This window comes from Sander vitreus, chromosome 8, assembly GCF_031162955.1.
Source record: "Sander vitreus isolate 19-12246 chromosome 8, sanVit1, whole genome shotgun sequence".
NCBI lineage: Eukaryota > Metazoa > Chordata > Actinopteri > Perciformes > Percidae > Sander > Sander vitreus.
In genome coordinates this window covers 26,928,559-26,946,085 of record NC_135862.1, presented here as the reverse complement: position 1 = coordinate 26,946,085, position 17,527 = coordinate 26,928,559, and the positions used below count along the sequence as shown (strand labels likewise).

General features: G+C 40.5%; 1 protein-coding gene across 15 annotated transcripts in view; it reads left to right on the top strand.

Moving 5' to 3' along the window:
• The window catches only part of ppfibp2b (PPFIA binding protein 2b), a 105,978-nt gene that overhangs the window by 68,266 nt on the left and 20,185 nt on the right, over nt 1-17,527 (top strand). For 11 of the 15 annotated variants that reach the window (XM_078257691.1, XM_078257692.1, XM_078257699.1 and 8 more), the window contains 10 exons: nt 7,905-8,132; nt 9,197-9,289; nt 12,194-12,305; nt 14,019-14,080; nt 14,219-14,294; nt 14,428-14,510; nt 14,662-14,729; nt 14,813-14,878; nt 15,076-15,136; nt 15,438-15,485. In XM_078257691.1, the coding sequence (XP_078113817.1) occupies nt 7,905-8,132; nt 9,197-9,289; nt 12,194-12,305; nt 14,019-14,080; nt 14,219-14,294; nt 14,428-14,510; nt 14,662-14,729; nt 14,813-14,878; nt 15,076-15,136; nt 15,438-15,485 (897 nt within the window). The remainder of the gene's footprint in view (nt 1-7,904; nt 8,133-9,196; nt 9,290-12,193; nt 12,306-14,018; nt 14,081-14,218; nt 14,295-14,427; nt 14,511-14,661; nt 14,730-14,812; nt 14,879-15,075; nt 15,137-15,437; nt 15,486-17,527) is intronic. The other 4 variants (XM_078257702.1, XM_078257704.1, XM_078257705.1 and 1 more) reach the window with 2 other exon arrangements.

The following is a 17,527-nucleotide window of genomic DNA, read 5'->3' as shown; positions in this document are numbered from 1 at the left end:
TAGGCCTATGGGCTGTGGCATTTTAATGAATTTAGTTTTAGGTTAATGTAATTGTGCTTACCATCTGTGGCCCAGTTTACATTCTGACTTACAATTCTGGTTATCTATCAGGGTGATCTGCATGAAGCTCGACTTTGCATTTTTTCCCACAGGACAGTGAATGCTGCACACATTTATCTAGCGAGAACACACCGGCTTGAGTGTTGAGTGTTTTTAAGATAGCTTATTTAATCATGAATATTTAATGTTGCCAAGAAATACTTTAATCAAGTTTTCTGAGACTTTAAGAAAATGTACAAATGAAACTGTCACAAAAAAGTAAAATTAATAAATCCAGATAAAGATAATGAGCCTCAATACTGCGTGGCTTTTTAAAACGAATCATTTTTTGCAGGGTACTACATGAGGCCAACCTCAACACTCTGTCGTTCACCCGACCAAGCTCAATCTTTTAAGATTGAACATTAGTCTAGAGAGTCTGCTCTGTATTTTCTCTGCACAAGAGGCATGATCAATGGGCATAGTTCAAATTACTCTGTACGTAATTGGATAGTCCTTCAACCAATCAGACCAACGATCCGGGTGACGTAGCAGCGACAGCAGCATCAATGGGTTGCTGCACTTCGGTCGCCGGCTTGTTGAATGTAAACAAAAAGCTGCTTGTTCGCTTCTCTATCGTCATCGTGGTAGAACCGCCAATGGCACGCCAGGTGGATATGCCAGTTTGTGATTGGTTCCCGCAAATATTTAACGGTAGCAGGATAGATAAACTTACAGGTTTCCAGCCTGAGCTGCAGGGCAAAATCAAATCGCCAGCAGATCGGGCTGGGTTTACGCAGTTTATCGTCCCCCTAATAAAAACACAAAATTTGCTCACCAGATGAATTTTGTGACTTTTTGTGTCGTAGCTGCTGCCTCAGATTCCCAAAACTGCATTATATCCGCTAGAAGCATGTTAGTGTAATGGTGTGATCCCTTTGCAAGATAGTCTCTAGTTCTTACTTATCACATACACAACTAATGGAATGCACAAACACACACACACATGCACACCACTTTCGTCTAGTTGAGCAGTTTTTGCTTGTCTTTATTAGTTTATTTGATTGGACTTTGTTCATTGTGGCATCCAGCTGCTCCCCACTGGCACCACAAGAAACCGGTGCTGTGTGTGTGTGTGTATGTGTGTGTCTGTGTGTGTGTGTGTGTGTGTGTGTGTGTAGCTATCACAAGGCATCCAGCACCCACAGCCATGCTTTGATTGAATAAACACGATGAAGCATTTTTGACATGCAGAGGCCCATGTTTTGCACACACACACATGAATGGAGCATGATGAGCATCAGCAGGAGTAGACAGAGGATGGAGAGAAAGGAACAGACAGATGGAAAGAGATGAAAAAAAAATGAGATGATGTACTGTGGAAATATCGGTGTCTGTCCTGCAATGGCGAAACACAAAGGGAACACGCAGGACATTCACAATCCTGTAGGACGTAACTGTCAGTGACGTCTGCCTTTTTAAGAAAGTGTGATCTAACTCTACTCTGCCGAGCTCGCGTGGAAACAACATTCTGAACTTAAGATCCTTAAAAGTATTAATTTCAGTTCTGATGCAAATCAACACTTGTTGCTGTGATGTTTTCACACTGTGGTTCCAAGACATTGCTGTTGTTTGGCCATTATTTTATATAGGTTACAAATATATTATTATTATTATTATTATTATTATTGTATAGATTCACTGTCTCTGTGGTAGATTGGATTACCAAAACCATCCAGAATGCCATAAACACATGAACTGCCTACCACAAATGCAGACTGCAGTCTGGAAACATGGACAATTACAAAGCAGCAGCCTACATTGTGAGAAGATAACGAGGCGACTGGAAGAAAGTGGAACTACAGGAAGAAAGTGGAACTACAATTCCAAGAGGGCAACCCCAGAAGCAAGCTATGATAGATTACAAACCCACCCCCTTCTCCTTGTCAAGTGCTGATGCATCTACAGTATATCAAGTTGTATGCTTTATTCAAGGCCATTGGAAGACAATGAGCAGAAACAGCAGAGGTTATTTCCCTTTCTGAGCATGATGCCATGAGGGCTTTCAAGCATGTGAACACCAAGAAAGCAGCAGGACCTGACGGTATCAGTGGGTGGGTCCTCAAATTGTCTGTTGATTAAAGGAGAATTCCGGTCAATTTCAACCCGTAGCTCTGTTGTCTGTACATTTGGAGTGCTGTCAGTAGCGAGAAAAACTAAAACAATCGGTGCTGCCTACATCGTGTTATCCTCCTGCTAGATTTTGCAGCCAACAGGCTTAAACAGGGCAAGTTTTAAACTTGTTTTTAGCCTCTAAACATGTTTGAAATGTAATTACACGTGAGTACCCATGTGCAGTTATTCCTACCGAGGGAACACAGCGAATTTGACTACAGTAGCTGTGACAGAAATGCATAAAAGTTGTGTTAATTCATACCTCTGTTTATTTCCTGGTTTCTGGTGAAGTCCACACTAGTCGATTGCCAAACTCATACAATCCAATATTCCAAAACTTATTTTCCCCCCAAAAAAACGATTTGCCATGGTTATTTCCATAGTAATGACTGTAGCAACAAGCTGTAACCTGACACCACACCACGGCTCAGCCTGCAGAGTGGCCGGCTGGAGTTCAAAAGTTCAACAGCTATATATAAGGTAACCATAGCAACGGTGGAGCTTGTTGGCAAAAGCAGAGAGAAGCTCACAGAGCTGACAGACGGAGCTTGGAGTTAGATCAGGAGGAATATGAGAAAATGGTTTGAGTTTGTGTTATATGAGCATGTTCTAGACCTAGGAAAAGAGTACTGAACTATTTTATCTTTGTACACTTCAGACTATGTTGCGGCATGATTATTCAATTCAATTCAATTTTATTTATATTATCAAATCATAACAAGAATTATTTCAAGACACTTTACAGATAGAGTAGGTCTAGACCACACACTATAATTTACAAAGACCCAACAATTCCAGTAATTCCCCCAAGAGCAAGCATTAGCAGTGGCTAATGCGACAGTGGCGAGGAAAAACTCCCTTTTAGGAAGAAACCTCGGACAGACCCAGACTCTTGGTAGGCGGTGTCTGACGGTGCCGGTTGGGGGTGTGCTGAACAGTGGCAATAATAGTCACAAAGATAATGGAACAGTGACTACAAATGGTAGTCGTAGTAGTTCATGTCATAACGGGGCACTGAAGGGCGTTACAGGATGTAGAGTGGCACAGCACAGCATGGGTGGACGTAGCAAGATGCAGACACTTGGCAAGGCCGCAGCTGGACACTGCAGAGCATCGCCGGACACTGCAGGGCATTGCAGAGCGTTGGACCACAGTGACAGCTCCTACCAAGATCGTGGTGCCACCCTGATCCAAGGGAATATTCTGGGTGGGAAAAGAAACATAAGGACTCCAGACACTAGGTTAGTAACAAGCATTTCTGGGGCAAGGATGCACACAAATGGAAACAAATGGAAAGAGAGAGGAAAGAGCAGCTCAGTGTGTCACAGGAAGGAAGGAACTTCCCCTGTAGTCTAGAACTATAATAGCATAACTAAGAGAGGCAGGTTAAGGAGAGGAGCCTGGTCGGGCTAGAACTCTCCCCAACCGGATCGGGCTGTACTGGCCTGCCTCCCTCTACTCTGTTCGCTCCCTAACTATAAGCTTTATCAAAGAGGAGTGTTTTCAGTTTATTCTTAAATATGGTGATGGTGTCTGCCCCCCGAACCCAGACTGGGAGCTGGTTCCACAGGAGAGGAGCTTGATAGCTGAAGGCTCTGGCTCCCATCCTACTTTTAGAGACTCTAGGAACCACGAGAAGCTCTGAATTCTGGGAGCGTAGTTATGTATTAAATTATTTTTTTATATATATATTTTATACACTTATGTATAAAACCACACACTGCACTGGACATACTTTACATTGATTGTGTCTAGATTGTGATATTGTAATTTCCTTTTTGTTGTTGAAGTAAAGACACAAAAGCACAAATGAAATGTGTACTGTTATATTATAAAACCATTGATAACAGACAGGTGTTAGCAATATATTATAGAACTGTACAATTTACTTATTCTTACAATTTACTTATTCAACTTTACTTGTAAAATATACATATTCTTACTTTTTCCTAATAGAACTGTGCAATTGCACATCGGATTGGGATGAACTATCCATCTGAGCTGATATTCTACACTGACACAATCTCGTTATTATCCCAAAACTCTGTGTCCGTCTCTCTCTCAGCTTAGCTGACAGTCTGTGAGTAAAAAAAAAAAAAAAAGTCTATGAGTCTTCACCGTTGCTATGTTTACCTTATGCGCAAGAACGATACTTGTTGAACTTTTGAACTCCAGCCGGCCACTCTGCAGTAGGCCTGGCAAACACTCTGAGTCACTCACTAAACTGATCCGGGTTGTGCGAGTCACTTGAGTCACTTGAGTCAGTATTGTATGCAACATGCAAGGCGAGCTTTTGATTTGGATAAAATGCCATGTTTTCATTTAGAATCTTTTAATTTTATTTGGAATAAAAAAATGACATGAAATTATATTTTGAAACTTTAATAGGACTGACAAATAAGAAAGCCATCCGGACAACATTCACAATGACTTACAACCTCTTTAATGTAAATTCCATGCGCCCCTTTTTCATGTATGTATGTATGCATTTAATGTTTTTTGTATCTGTACTTGAATAATAACGTTTTTTAAAGACAAAAAAAATGAGTTGTCGGCAAGGTGAGCTTACGGACTGTCTGCTCGCCCTAATTGCATTTTAACAAACTACATTTATACACCAAACCTACAGTAGGCCTAGCTAGGCTACATGCAGAACATTTTATGTTATTTCAGAAGTGAAAGAATGGCTTTTGTTGATTTGCTTTACCCTGAGCTCGAGGAGAGACCTCACTCGTCTGAATCAAATCACTCATAATAACAACGTGGGATTGACTGACTCCCACGAGAATTCACGAGTCATCAACAACTCACGAGTCATTGAGGACTCATGAATCACCGACAACTCATGAGCCCTCGACGACTCGTGAGTTCTCGAGTGAATCCCATGGTCTGCGAGCTTCCGGCTCTGAGTCTGTGGGTCGGGACTGTCTCTCTGCTCACTCAGGCGCTCGAGTTGACTTGTGGAGTTGCTGTTGCCTACGAAATTGTAAGTTATAAAGCTTTTTGCAGCTAAGATGGCTAGGAATAGTAGAAGCTAATGTTGCGAGAGGTGTTGCAGGCTGAGCTGTGGTGTCAGGTTACAGCTTGTTGCTACAGTCATTAATATGGAAATAACCACGGCAAATCGTTTTTTTGGGGGAAAAATACGTTTTGGAATATTGGATTGTATGAGTTTGGCAATCGACTAGTGTGGACTTCACCAGAAAACAGGAAATAAACAGAGGTATGGATTAACGCAACTTGTATGCATTTCTGTCACAGCTACTGTAGTCAAATTCACTGTGTTCCCTCGGTAGGAATCACTGCACATGGGTAGGCACTTGTAATGACATTTAAACATGTTTAGAGGCTAAAAACAAGTTTAAAACTTGCCCTGTTTAAGCCTGTTGGCTGCTAACTCTAGGCAGCACCGATTGTTTTAGTTTGTCTCGCTACTGACAGCACTCCAAATTTACAAACGGTTGAAATCGACCGGAATTCTCTTTTAACTAGCGCCGGTATTCACAATGGAATTCAACTTGTCACTGGCTCAGTCTGTCATACCCACATGCTTCAAGGAGTCCACCATCATTCCTGTACCCAAGACAACAAGACCAGCCTGCCTTAATGACTACTGCCCAGTGGCACTCACCTCTGTAGTGATGAAATGCTTTAAACAACTGGTCAAAAATGACATGATTGCACTTGAGTACAAGTGTTCTATCATGTGTGGCCCCCATTACAGTTTGCCTACTGTCCCAACTGATCAACCAAGACCAAAGAGATGATAGTGGACTTTGGGAAGACGCAGGAAAGGAACTATGTACCCCTTAATATCAATGGGTCTTCATGGAGAGGGTGGCCAACTTCAAGTACCTTGGTGTCCAAATCACAGAGGGTCTGATCTGGGCACTGCATACTGACTCAGTGGTGAGAAAGGCAAGGCAGAGACTGTTTCATCTCATCAAATAAAATACTGAGGAATTACTATTCCTGCATCATTGAAAGCATCCTGACGGGAAACATCACTGCCTGGTATTGAGGACATTTGACCCTAAAGCCACTAGGATCCTAAATGAGGACACTACCTAAGACTTGATTGAAGTAGTGATAGCAAGGACACTTTAATACTTGTTTTGTCAGGAAAGAAATAGCTGCACTTATTCATTTTCTTTAGTGTTATTCTCCAGCTGGATCACTGGATCGCTGAGCTTGAGGCTCCACCACCTAAATCTCAACATCAGTTCTGCGTCTGTGGTGTACAACAGAGCTGTTTTAACATTGATGCTTAGTTGGTGTAATAATGTGATACTGTGTCTGATCGTATACACATGCATACACATCCAAATCCAACATATCCGATGTACAGCAGTGGTGTTTTGCTTTGGTCATGTTATGACGGCAACTGACAGCGGTCTACATTTTTGTAAGCAAAAGTGAGGGAGGGTGTGTGTGTGTGTGTGTGTGTGTGTGTGCGTGCGTGCGTGCGTGCGTGCGTGCGTGCGTGCGTGCGTGCGTGTGTGTGTGTGGTTTGTAACAGCTGCAAGGCTCCAGGAAGAATGGCAGGCATCCAGTCTAAGCATTCCTGAGGGCCAAACACTTTCATCTCAATTGAAACTACTCCAACACCACACACAAACTCACATTTGTCTGATGAACACATTGAATTAAAAATAACAGCTTTTCAGAAACAAATTGATGTCCATGCATTTTTGTTTTATGTAACTGGCTGTGAAAAAGGTTAACAAGTAATACACATCATAGAACACTACTGTATGCATTCTTCTGTCTTTCTTTGTTTGTCTGTAGTAACTCTCTCTTATTTTCCTGTCTTCCTCTGTCTGGGTATACGTTCCAACAAGTCCTCCAAACCATACAACGATATTGGTTGTTTTTTCTACCCTCTTAAACGTCCCATAGGAGCATTTCATAAATTAGAGCCTGTCTCGGTTTTAACCATGTCGTTAAAGTTGTGAAACAGTCACAGTTTGGTTAGGTTTAGGCACCAACACTGCTTGGTTAGGTTTAGAAAAAGATTGTGGTTTGGGTCTTCTTCAGGGAGTGGAACTTTAATTTGTAATAAATGTATAATATTTAACTGACATGTGATCTCTTAACCCTAGTGTAGAAACTATAGCCCAACAGGTATTGATATTTGGGAGTTTAAAAGAAATTATAAAAATACATTGGCTAATAGATAATTTTTTGGACAAAAACATAATGCTTACTAATGCCTTACATTCGTTTACTTGTCGGCCGATATATGCACTGATTTGATTAATCTGCAATAATTGGATAGTTGTATTAAGGGAAGCTACTGTTGGGTTCTTCAGTGGTGTTATATGTTGTAGTGTGTCATTTGTGCTGCTGATGGTTATGTCTCCTCATCCTTAAGTTATTATGATCTTAATTTTTCTTCTGCTCTCATTTTCGCAAATGAATGTTTTGTATGTTGTTCAGATGTTTTTTGAGTGTTTTTCGAAGTTTTGAGGTTCCTCAGTAGAAGCCAACAGTCTTTGAGATATGGAAACAGGCATTCCCAAATGCTGACGAGATTAACAAATATGTTAATCTCCTCTCTCCTCTCCTCTCCTCTCCTCTCCTCTCCTCTCGCAACTCACTTTCATTCATATCTCTTTTCTTCTCTTTATCTCACCAATTCATCTCTTTCACTGCCCTTCATTTGTGCTCCATCACTCCATCCCTCCCAGTGTGTGGTAAATCTCATCAGTGAGCTTCAGGAGCAGATGTGCAGGTTTCAGGAGGAGATCAGCACTCGTATCCAGGAAAAACGGGCTCTGGAGGAAAGGGAGGCCCAGCAGGGGGAGCCTGGAGGCAGCCAAACCCCGGGCCACAGCCCTCAGGTTGGGTTAGCCAGCTCAGACCTGGGCCCGTCTGGCTCTGACGCCCGGATGCACAATGGAGGACAGACTGTACATGTAGGGAGACTTGATGGATGAACTCATCTCCCCGTCCTTTCCCATCATTTCTTCTCTTCTTCTCTTCTCCCTTTTTAACCAGTCCACACACCACCCGGTATTTGGAAATTTCCACAGAATCAAACTAACAACTTCTCTTGTAGTGTGTCTGCAGAGTGTCTGTGTGTGCACTGCAGGATGTTGGGGCCATGCTCTACTCTGGGTCTTGCAAATATGGAGACTTTGATTGGTTTTCCAAATAGTTCTAATCATTTTAAGGGGTTACCAAGGTTGTTGAAGCTGAGTCTGTAACAACATGGTAAAATAAGAAACCCTACAATAGCTACAAGTAGTATGACCTACTGTAATTGTTTGTAGGTACAGTAGATGCTAAGGGCATATTAATTCAGAAACTTGCACCTTTCTCTGCCTATTTCCTTAAGTATTTGAAGCATTTGGAAAAACACATCTCAGTCCTGATCTGAATTTTGTCTTTTTAAATCCTATAAAATTGGCAGGCATATTGTTATTATTTCATTATATGTGGTTTGCTTGCATGACAGTGGTTCCTCCCTCTACTAACAAAGTTGACATCTGTGTTTCCTCCTACACTGACCAGGTGGATGGGTCATGTATAGTAATATGTATTGTACAAGTTTTCCTTTGGACAGTGGCAATGATGGCAGCCTGGAACAGCTTTGAGTCTTGTTCTGGGTCTTTGGGTTCATCCTTTTCCTGGTTGTTGATAACTGCACGCTGTGGCATCTGTTTCAGGAGGATCACGTTTCCTTTATTAACCACTGTACCGCTCAGTCCTGGAGACCTTTATAACTGCACTGAATGTGAACCTGATGTTTGAATACCCTCCCAGTTATATGTTGGCATGTGCACAGTTCAGTAATATTGTTGATTTTGACATTTACTGTAGATGTGATTTTTGTAATTTTCAGAATTAATAGTTTTTGGAATTTCAGAATAATTGTGCACAAGTAGGCAAACTCACCTGCATGACTGTTTAGACTGCTAAATCTGGCTTTCAAGAAGTCATATGCAGTAAGCAATGCTGTGTTTTGGTTTTTCTGCAGGATTTGCTACAAGAAATGAAGCATCTGAAGAGCAAAGTGGAGGAGCTGGAGGGAGAGAAGGGCCAGTATGAGAGGAAACTAAGAGCCACCAAGGTACTTGTTAAACCAACACATAGCACAATAACCTCACATCTCTGTGATCAGCCAACCTTAACCAGTTTTACATATAGGTAATATGTTGTGTATTATACGAGTAAGAAATATATATTTGTACATATAGATTCCAGCAGTCTGGATGGAAGAATTGGTAATGTGCAGTGGACTGTACATAGGTATTGAAGAAACATTCAGTTACATTCAAGTTCAGCTGCAGGGTTAATGTGGAATTACAGTAAGATAAATCGTTATGAAAGCTTACAAAGTAATGTACTGTACTGTACCTATAGCCAGCATTGCTACAGTCATTACAACATACATACTGAATACAACTGAAAAGAACACTGGCATTATTTAACTTACAGCAACATAACCCTAACCATTTGGAAATAGGAAAATAATGCAATCAAAATGCTGAAATTAAAAACGTGCTGAAAACCCCTAACAAATTAAAAATAAAATGTATATGATACTAGGTTTTGGCTTTCTCTAGAGAACTGTAAAACTGGACATGTTGTCACGAATATCTCACACAAAACCATGGAATTGTCACACCAATTTGTTTTACATGTTGCATTCTAAAAGTTTAAATAATGGTTTATGAGTTTGAACTAAATTTGGTTGCACATAATGGCTTCATAACGATGGACCAATAAGAGGTTAATAGATTTTCATGGAAAAACATCTGTCTCCTAACACATGGTTTGTTATTGCAAACTGCCTTTGCTTTCTCTGTGCTTACAGTACTTCCTTCCTCCTCTCGCTCCTTCACTTTCTGTATCTGTATCCTCTGTTCTTCTCTACTAATCCCCCCTCCCTCATCATTACCCTCTTCCTGTGTCTCTGCTTTCTCTAGCTCTCTATCTCTTACTCTCTCCATGTGTGTTACCAGTCGCTCATGACCCAGCTGTCCAGCCTCAAGCTGACTGTGGAGCACACACAGCTGGAGAAGCAGCACTGGGAGGAGCGCTGGCGCAGCACACAGGTGCCTTCTCTTCTTCCTATTCTGCCTCTTGTCTTCTTACTCGTCACTTCTGTGTTTGTTCCTTTACTCTAATTAGTACTATAGAGTCATTTTGCTAAAACTCTGCCTCCCTCTGTATTCCTCCTTTTCAACCTCTTCCCCACAGTGCTCTCCTTTGGCCCGTATGCTTCTCAACTTCCTCTTCTTCCTTATTTTGCACGTGCAGCCTTTCTTCATCCTCCTGATCCTCCTTGTTTTTCTGTTGTTGGTCTTGTGATGTGTGGCTGAACGTCCCTTACAAATCACACATATTCATGTAGGGAGGAATGGGAGTTAGAGAGACGAGAAAAAATATAGATAGTAAAACATTCTGATTTTGACAAGGTATATGTGCTTATGTGAAGAAGCAGAAAAAGGTCCTCCATCCTCCTTCAGAAAGGAAGAGAGACATTCAAATGAATGTCTCTTTTCCTTTCTGTCTTTTTTTTATGAGAGTTTGAATGTATAATGTAAATCCATACGATTGTGATGTGTTTGATTATGCATATTACAGATAATTATTGCTCCCTCTATTAAAGTTGCACCAGGCAATTTCTCAGTGTGAAGATCCCAGCAGGCAGTGAGATGTACCCATTGACAGATTGTGTTGAAAGTGGATGGACTTAATCATAATTTGTGTAGGCTCTGTAGACATTATGTGCCCTTCAACATGCTAAACTGATGGAAAAAAAACATCATTATTTAGGAACATACAGGCTACAAACTAATAGCCATACCATAACTCTACAGTCTCTTTGAAATACCCTGTGCCTCTGCCCACTTCACCACTCTATCTTACTTCTGTTGTAGGCTTCTTTGGCTTATAGGCTTTTATTGTGAGGCAGCTGGAGGAGGTGTTTAGTCTGCATTTATAGCATACCACTATTGTAAACATGCAAGCTTGTGCACACACCTGTTTTCTGACACCTGTTGTCTCCAGCTGTCATTCTTCAGCAGCTTTGTCCCTATTATGTGTTATCCTTTTATCTTCAACTCAGATTAGGTTGATGAAAAACACACCAAGTCTTCTGTTTTCCCTAACTAGGTGCAAGCAAAATCACAAGCTCAGAAATGTGGCACACATTGCTAAATTTCGCAGTTGTTGTTTGCAGTGTTAACCAGAAGTGAAAGTGCTAAATTCATAGAGGAAATTATTTTCATGCCTTTATTTGAAGAATGACATTAAACAAAAAAAACCTGGCCGTGCACAAACTGTTGACGTTGCTGTTCATGATTGACGCTTTAGCCCCTAGGCCATCAGGGCACCCTGATACAGATGAACGTTTTTATTTTTGCATTTTCTATTGTACAGTCAATAATGAAGAGGACGACAGCAAACAAGGGGAGATAGAATGGGGTCAGAATCAAAGAAGGGTCTTTGCGGCACCAAAACCATAAACACATTCTTAATTCATAAGTCATGTGAGCTGGAAGTGATGAGAAGTGAAATCTGAGCAATCTCAGACACTGGTGCAAGTGTGACCAAGCCATTAGCTGTTAGTCACAAGGCAGTTCAGTCAGTCATCTGAGAGTCATCAAAACCCCATTAATAGAGATGGGAACTGATGTTGGACAGCATGGTGCATTTTAGGAATGGCGGTTCTGGTGACACACATGGACTCCTCTTTCTAATAATCTGACTTTTTTGTGGCCTGTATATGAATTGCTCTCTTCAGAGGAGTGTCCCTTGTCCAGATGGTGGCTCTCACATGAATGCCATTAAACATCAACCTGTAAATCACATACAGAATTTGAATTCTGCCAGTAGACCTGATAAAATATGGTTGTTTTTAGAGGACAAGTCCAGTTGCCTTAGACTTAAACTCCTTACAACTCCTAGTTATCCAATGACCTGGAAGACTAACACAGTTCACAAACATGTACTCTTTCCTTCACAGGCAGAAATATCAGAGCTGCAGCAGCTCCTGGCCTCCAAAGACACTGAGATTGAATGCCTGCAGACCCAGCTGCTGGCCAGAGGCGGCACAGCCAATGACAACACAGAGAGAGGTACTCACAGCTAACCAATCACTTCAGATCCACATCTCTCAGTGTGGATATGTGCATGAGAGTCACTTACTGTAACATCTAATCAACATGTCCCTCTCTCCTCTGCTGTGCACTTGACTTGTTTTTGTCTCTCTGCTGACCACTGCTGTAGAGGAGCTGTATATCAAGCAGCTGATTAACAAATGTAAGGCATGGTGTGCCGTTGTTATGGGTCAAATTTTCAACCAACATGCTCTGCCTATGTAGCCACTTGACAACTTGATTTCTCGGTTTTTGTCATGATATGTAGCTTCGTAAGAAATATTTAGTAAGAATAGTGTTGTAAAGTGATGCAATGATTTTGGCTCATATCTCAACAAAACCAAAACATGAAAACAGAAAGTAGCGCCTTTAAACTTTTAAGCTTAGTAGCCTCCTAATGAGGTGGTGGAGTGTTTTGATTGAGATTGGACCACAGCCGGGCTTCAGTTTGTGTTGGTCGTTCATTCTGGCTTTATCAAACCAAAGTGCAATAAGACTACATCCTTTCAAACCTTCCGGCTGGCATGATACCATAGCCACTTACCAACAAAATGGCATATTTTGAATCAAATTAGAAGAGTTTTAAAATCCTTCTGAAAGTTCTGAAATCAGAAGAATAGAGAATAGCTCTGCATGCTGCTACATGATATTGAAACTCCAGCTGAGATAACATCACATATGCTCTCTCTCTCTTTCTCTCTCTCGCTCTCTCTCTTTCTCTCTTTTTCTCGCTCTCTCTCTCTCACGCAGGCTGCCATCCTCTGCCACAGACACATACACATACATAAGCCCTATTGTTGCTGCCTTTACCTACAATTTAATACTGCCACATTAACAAACTGCAAACAAACACCTGCTTCATAGGTGTCAGTTTATGCTGTCTCAGTGGCCGTGGTATCAGTGTGTATAAACCTCAATGTACAGTTCCATCTAACATGTCAGATGTTAGTTTGAGTCTCTTTTGGTTTGCCTAAGCCATATTTTTTGAAGGGGTAATCCAGCAATTTAGTATTTACCAATTCAAGCCAAGATAGCCTGACTTTTAGTCAGGGGTCAAGCTCCAAAAACACTGGTTAACCACAATGCAACCAATAGCAACTTTTTTCTGACAAATGCTGTACCAGTTGTGCGTTTGTTTCTGTTCTAAATTTGTAGGCCAAGCTGAGATAACCCTGATGGCATCGCTATGTAATATTTAGGGTTATTCTCGCAGACTTGACAAAGCTACTCCAAAGCCAAAGAAAACATAATACAGCTGTATTAACAAGCTGAGTAGTATTAGTAAACTGACCTTTATTTCTAAGATTGGTGGAATTCCTCTTTACGATAAGTTTTTGTATGTGAAAGGACATTGAATGACATCCCAGATTTGTGTATGCGTTTGTTTGTTTGTCTGTATTGTGTTGCTTTCGGAATCCAGAAGCGAACTCTGTTTTATGTTGGTATTGGCATAGTCGCCATACAACACCAGTTATATCACTATGAAAAGCTGCAGTGTGTGTCACAGGTGATGGTGTATGGGCAGTCGCGCTGTCAGTGTATATTTGTTTGGCTTGTTTATTCGCATTAGCATGGCTGTCATGTCTGTCGCCAACATCGCATCAGGCACCCATCAGAGAGCCCTAAATCAATAAGACGTGAGGTTACCGTGAGTCCAAAATAACATTTCAATACCTTGTTTTTCTTTGTTAGACCATGAATACCAGAGGCTGAAGGTGGGGATGGAGTCTTTGTTAGCTTCAAATGATGAAAAGGTAAATGAAACCTATTGTTTTTACACTACTGCTGTGATGAAAGTTTCTTTAATGTTCAGTTTGAGAGTTGTTTTGATGACGTCCTATTATTTTACTTGATTTACAAAAGCCAAAACATTTGTGTCTCGCTGATATCAGGATCGGCGTATAGAGGAGCTGACAATTCTGCTTGGCCAGTACAGAAAGATGAGGGAAGTCATGGCACTCACACAGGGTAAGAATTACATCCTTTTCTCTCCTCAAAAACATGTTTTGGATGAAAGTAATAATAACATAGGAAACACTCTTCTCTCCTTCATAGTTTTTTTTATTGTGTTGTGTGTAATATTTCTGTGTTCAACAACCAGGGAGTAGTGAAGAGGAGCTGAGTGGCAGTTTAAGACTCAGAGCCATCACGCACAAAGCACAATCTGATATTGTCAGGTCAGAGGTGAGATGATGAAGTGTATACTTTTTTACAACCTCTAACAATTGAATGCGATTTTAAGCAATACTGGGAATTGCCTCCCCAAAAATGGACTATTTGCCTAGAGATAAGTTAAGAAAAACTGAAAAAACTAATTGTTTTTGTCTCTGGATAGATGTCATCAAGAGGGTCTTCTCCGCTTATGCTACTTGCATCTCCTTACCAGAGAGAATTGGACTCTAGGTATAAACACTCAAAATACACTTGCACACACACATCTCACAACTTACTATTAATCTTACCCCTTTGTGTACCGTTTGTTGTAGTATCCACAACTCTATGGACACATCACTGGTGTCCACAGGGGATACAAGCTTCTTTAATGGATCATGGTAAGTAGAAGCTTTTTTGTGTTTGTATGACTTCTGTTGAACGTGGCAGAGTTTTACGTTGTCCAAAAATGAAATGTCGCTTTTACTCAACTTAAAGTGTAGGCAGACATCATATGTGTGCTAATGGAGTTTATATGGTGGCATTCATTCATCATTTCATTTTTTTGAACTCTGAAGTCTGTTTTTTTTTTTTTCAGGCATCAGCACAGGTTGTTGTCCAGCAGTCTTGAAGAGTTGCAGAGTGGATCCTTACAAAAGGTTTGTTAGTGCATATAAAATCACTTTACTGCGACTGATTGACTTTAATAATACTTTAATTTAACTGATGAATGTGATTGAATCCAACCTGCTACATCTGCTGCTGCCTCTTACATATCTGATCAACATGCACACTAGCTTTGTTCTTTCTAAATAACAATAAACATTCATCTTACTTTAATCTGATTGTGTGATTGCTATCCTACTAACTTGTTTGTTTGTTTGTTTGTGTATGTGCGTATGTGTGTCTGTCTGTGTGTGTGTTTTTTTCCTTTCTCTCCTGTATCTGTGTTGGCTATAGGCTGTAGAGATCCAGCCAAATGAAACTGAATCAGACACAAGGGCAGAGGTACTGATCTGCTGCATGACTTCACACAGCCTAACCTTTACCTAACCATTAGAAATACATACACTGTGCAATTAAACATTACTCTTCATAATATAGCAAGGATAGGGTCCACTTGATTTTAATTCTTCAGTCTTCACTGAATTCAAAATAAGATATTTTTACTGTAAACCCTTGATGTAAATGTACAGCTAAAATTTCACAGTATCTTACTGTTTTAATGTTATACAGGATCATACAGCACTATCTGTGAATTTTACATTACAGGTATTTAATGTTAATACCAATGCATCTTGGGAAAATAAAGATACACTGCAGCCAGTATATTACTGTGAATTCAAATAATACAGTAAGACACTATATGTCTATTTACAGTAAAATACCTTAACATTTAAAAACAGTATGCTTACTCTAAATAAACAGTAGTTTACTGGCGAAGCTGCTGCCAGTATATTAATTTAAATTCAATTCAATTGTATTTATAATATCAAATCATAACAGGAGTTATCTCGAGACACTTTACAGATAGAGTAGGTCTAGACCACACTCTATAGTTTACAAAGCCCCAACAAGTTATTACTGTAAATTTACGGTAAAAAGTTTTACAGTGTAGCTCTTATTAAAAAAAACATTTCTTGATAAAACCTTGTCAAACTTCAAAGCCTTTAGTGAATAAAAGATTAATTGGATCCATCACAGTTATACAAGTACTAAATGTGTCAAGGTATTCATGCACATGGGATGCAAGGATGTTCTCAGAAACGTTTCTACATATTTACATCATAACCACATAGGGTGCTTGCTTTTCTTTCTTTATTCACCCATTATTTTGAAGTATCAAATTGTTCACCTGGGGCTGTATTACAGATACTTCCTATCTTAATTCTTAAGTTAAGAGAGGAAGAGTCTAAGATCGGATTTTTCCCTATTTGGTATTACAGAAGCAAATCTTAACTAACTTTACGAATCCTTTCTTATATCATTAGAAAATCCTAAATACCCAATCCAACTTCGGTTACCAACTTGTATGTTTGTTACCTACAGTAGCAACTGATGCTATACTTTCTCATCTTGCCGAGCTATACAACTTTGTAACCGTCGTTTCTCATTGAAACATACATTGAAACTAGGGATGCTAGTTTTGATGGTTTTTTTCTGTCCGATAGCTAAACCTTCATTAACCGTTAACCAACAAGCAGGTAACAAAGTCCCAGTTCACCCGTCCGGGAGGCTCGGACATACTTATGGCATCCTGCGTCTGTGGATAGCTGCGGGCTTGTACCGGTTGCTCAGCCACGATGTTGCCTTTAGAACTGCTTGCACGTCCACACGATTGGTACAAGTCTGCAGCAATCTGGGACACAGAACGTAGCCCATGTCCGAGCATGTCTCCACCACATCCGCCTGCGAGGATGTCAGCCCTGTGCCTGCCTGGCATGTTTGTAGGACACCCGATTTAACCCGCCAGTCCTCATGGATACAGTGGAATTTGTCACAGTGCTCTCTGTTGTGAGCGCCGTTTAGCAGTTGGTCGTGAGAGCCACGAACTTAGCAGAAAAAAAGGGTTAGGACAGCTCAACGGTTATCCTAAAATTAGGAGAGTTTATTTAAGATTATGGGAAGTTAGGATGCTTGTGTAATACACTTTTCCTATCTTAAATTAGGATAGAAACTTATCATGTTTAATGTTTTTTTGTCCTAAATTTGGTCCTAACCCTAATTACCATGGCTACCAAACAGTTGAGATAGGATCTGCAAGCTAAGAAGTTTTTGTAATACGCCCCCCTGGGGTGCATTTTGGGCTTTCTGCTCTCTGACAGAGAGGTCAAATCGGACATTGTGTAGGTTGTAAAAAATTGGATTTATGGCTTAAGTTGTTTGTATTCTACAGTCGCTATGGAAATTATGTACTGGATTCACAACAAACAAATGTGTGCTACACAGAGGCTTAGTGCCTATGCTGCATTTTATTAAGTACCTCCAGATATAAAGTAGATCACCTTTCTGAATTTTCTTCTATCACTTTTTGAAATTGATTGTTGCCA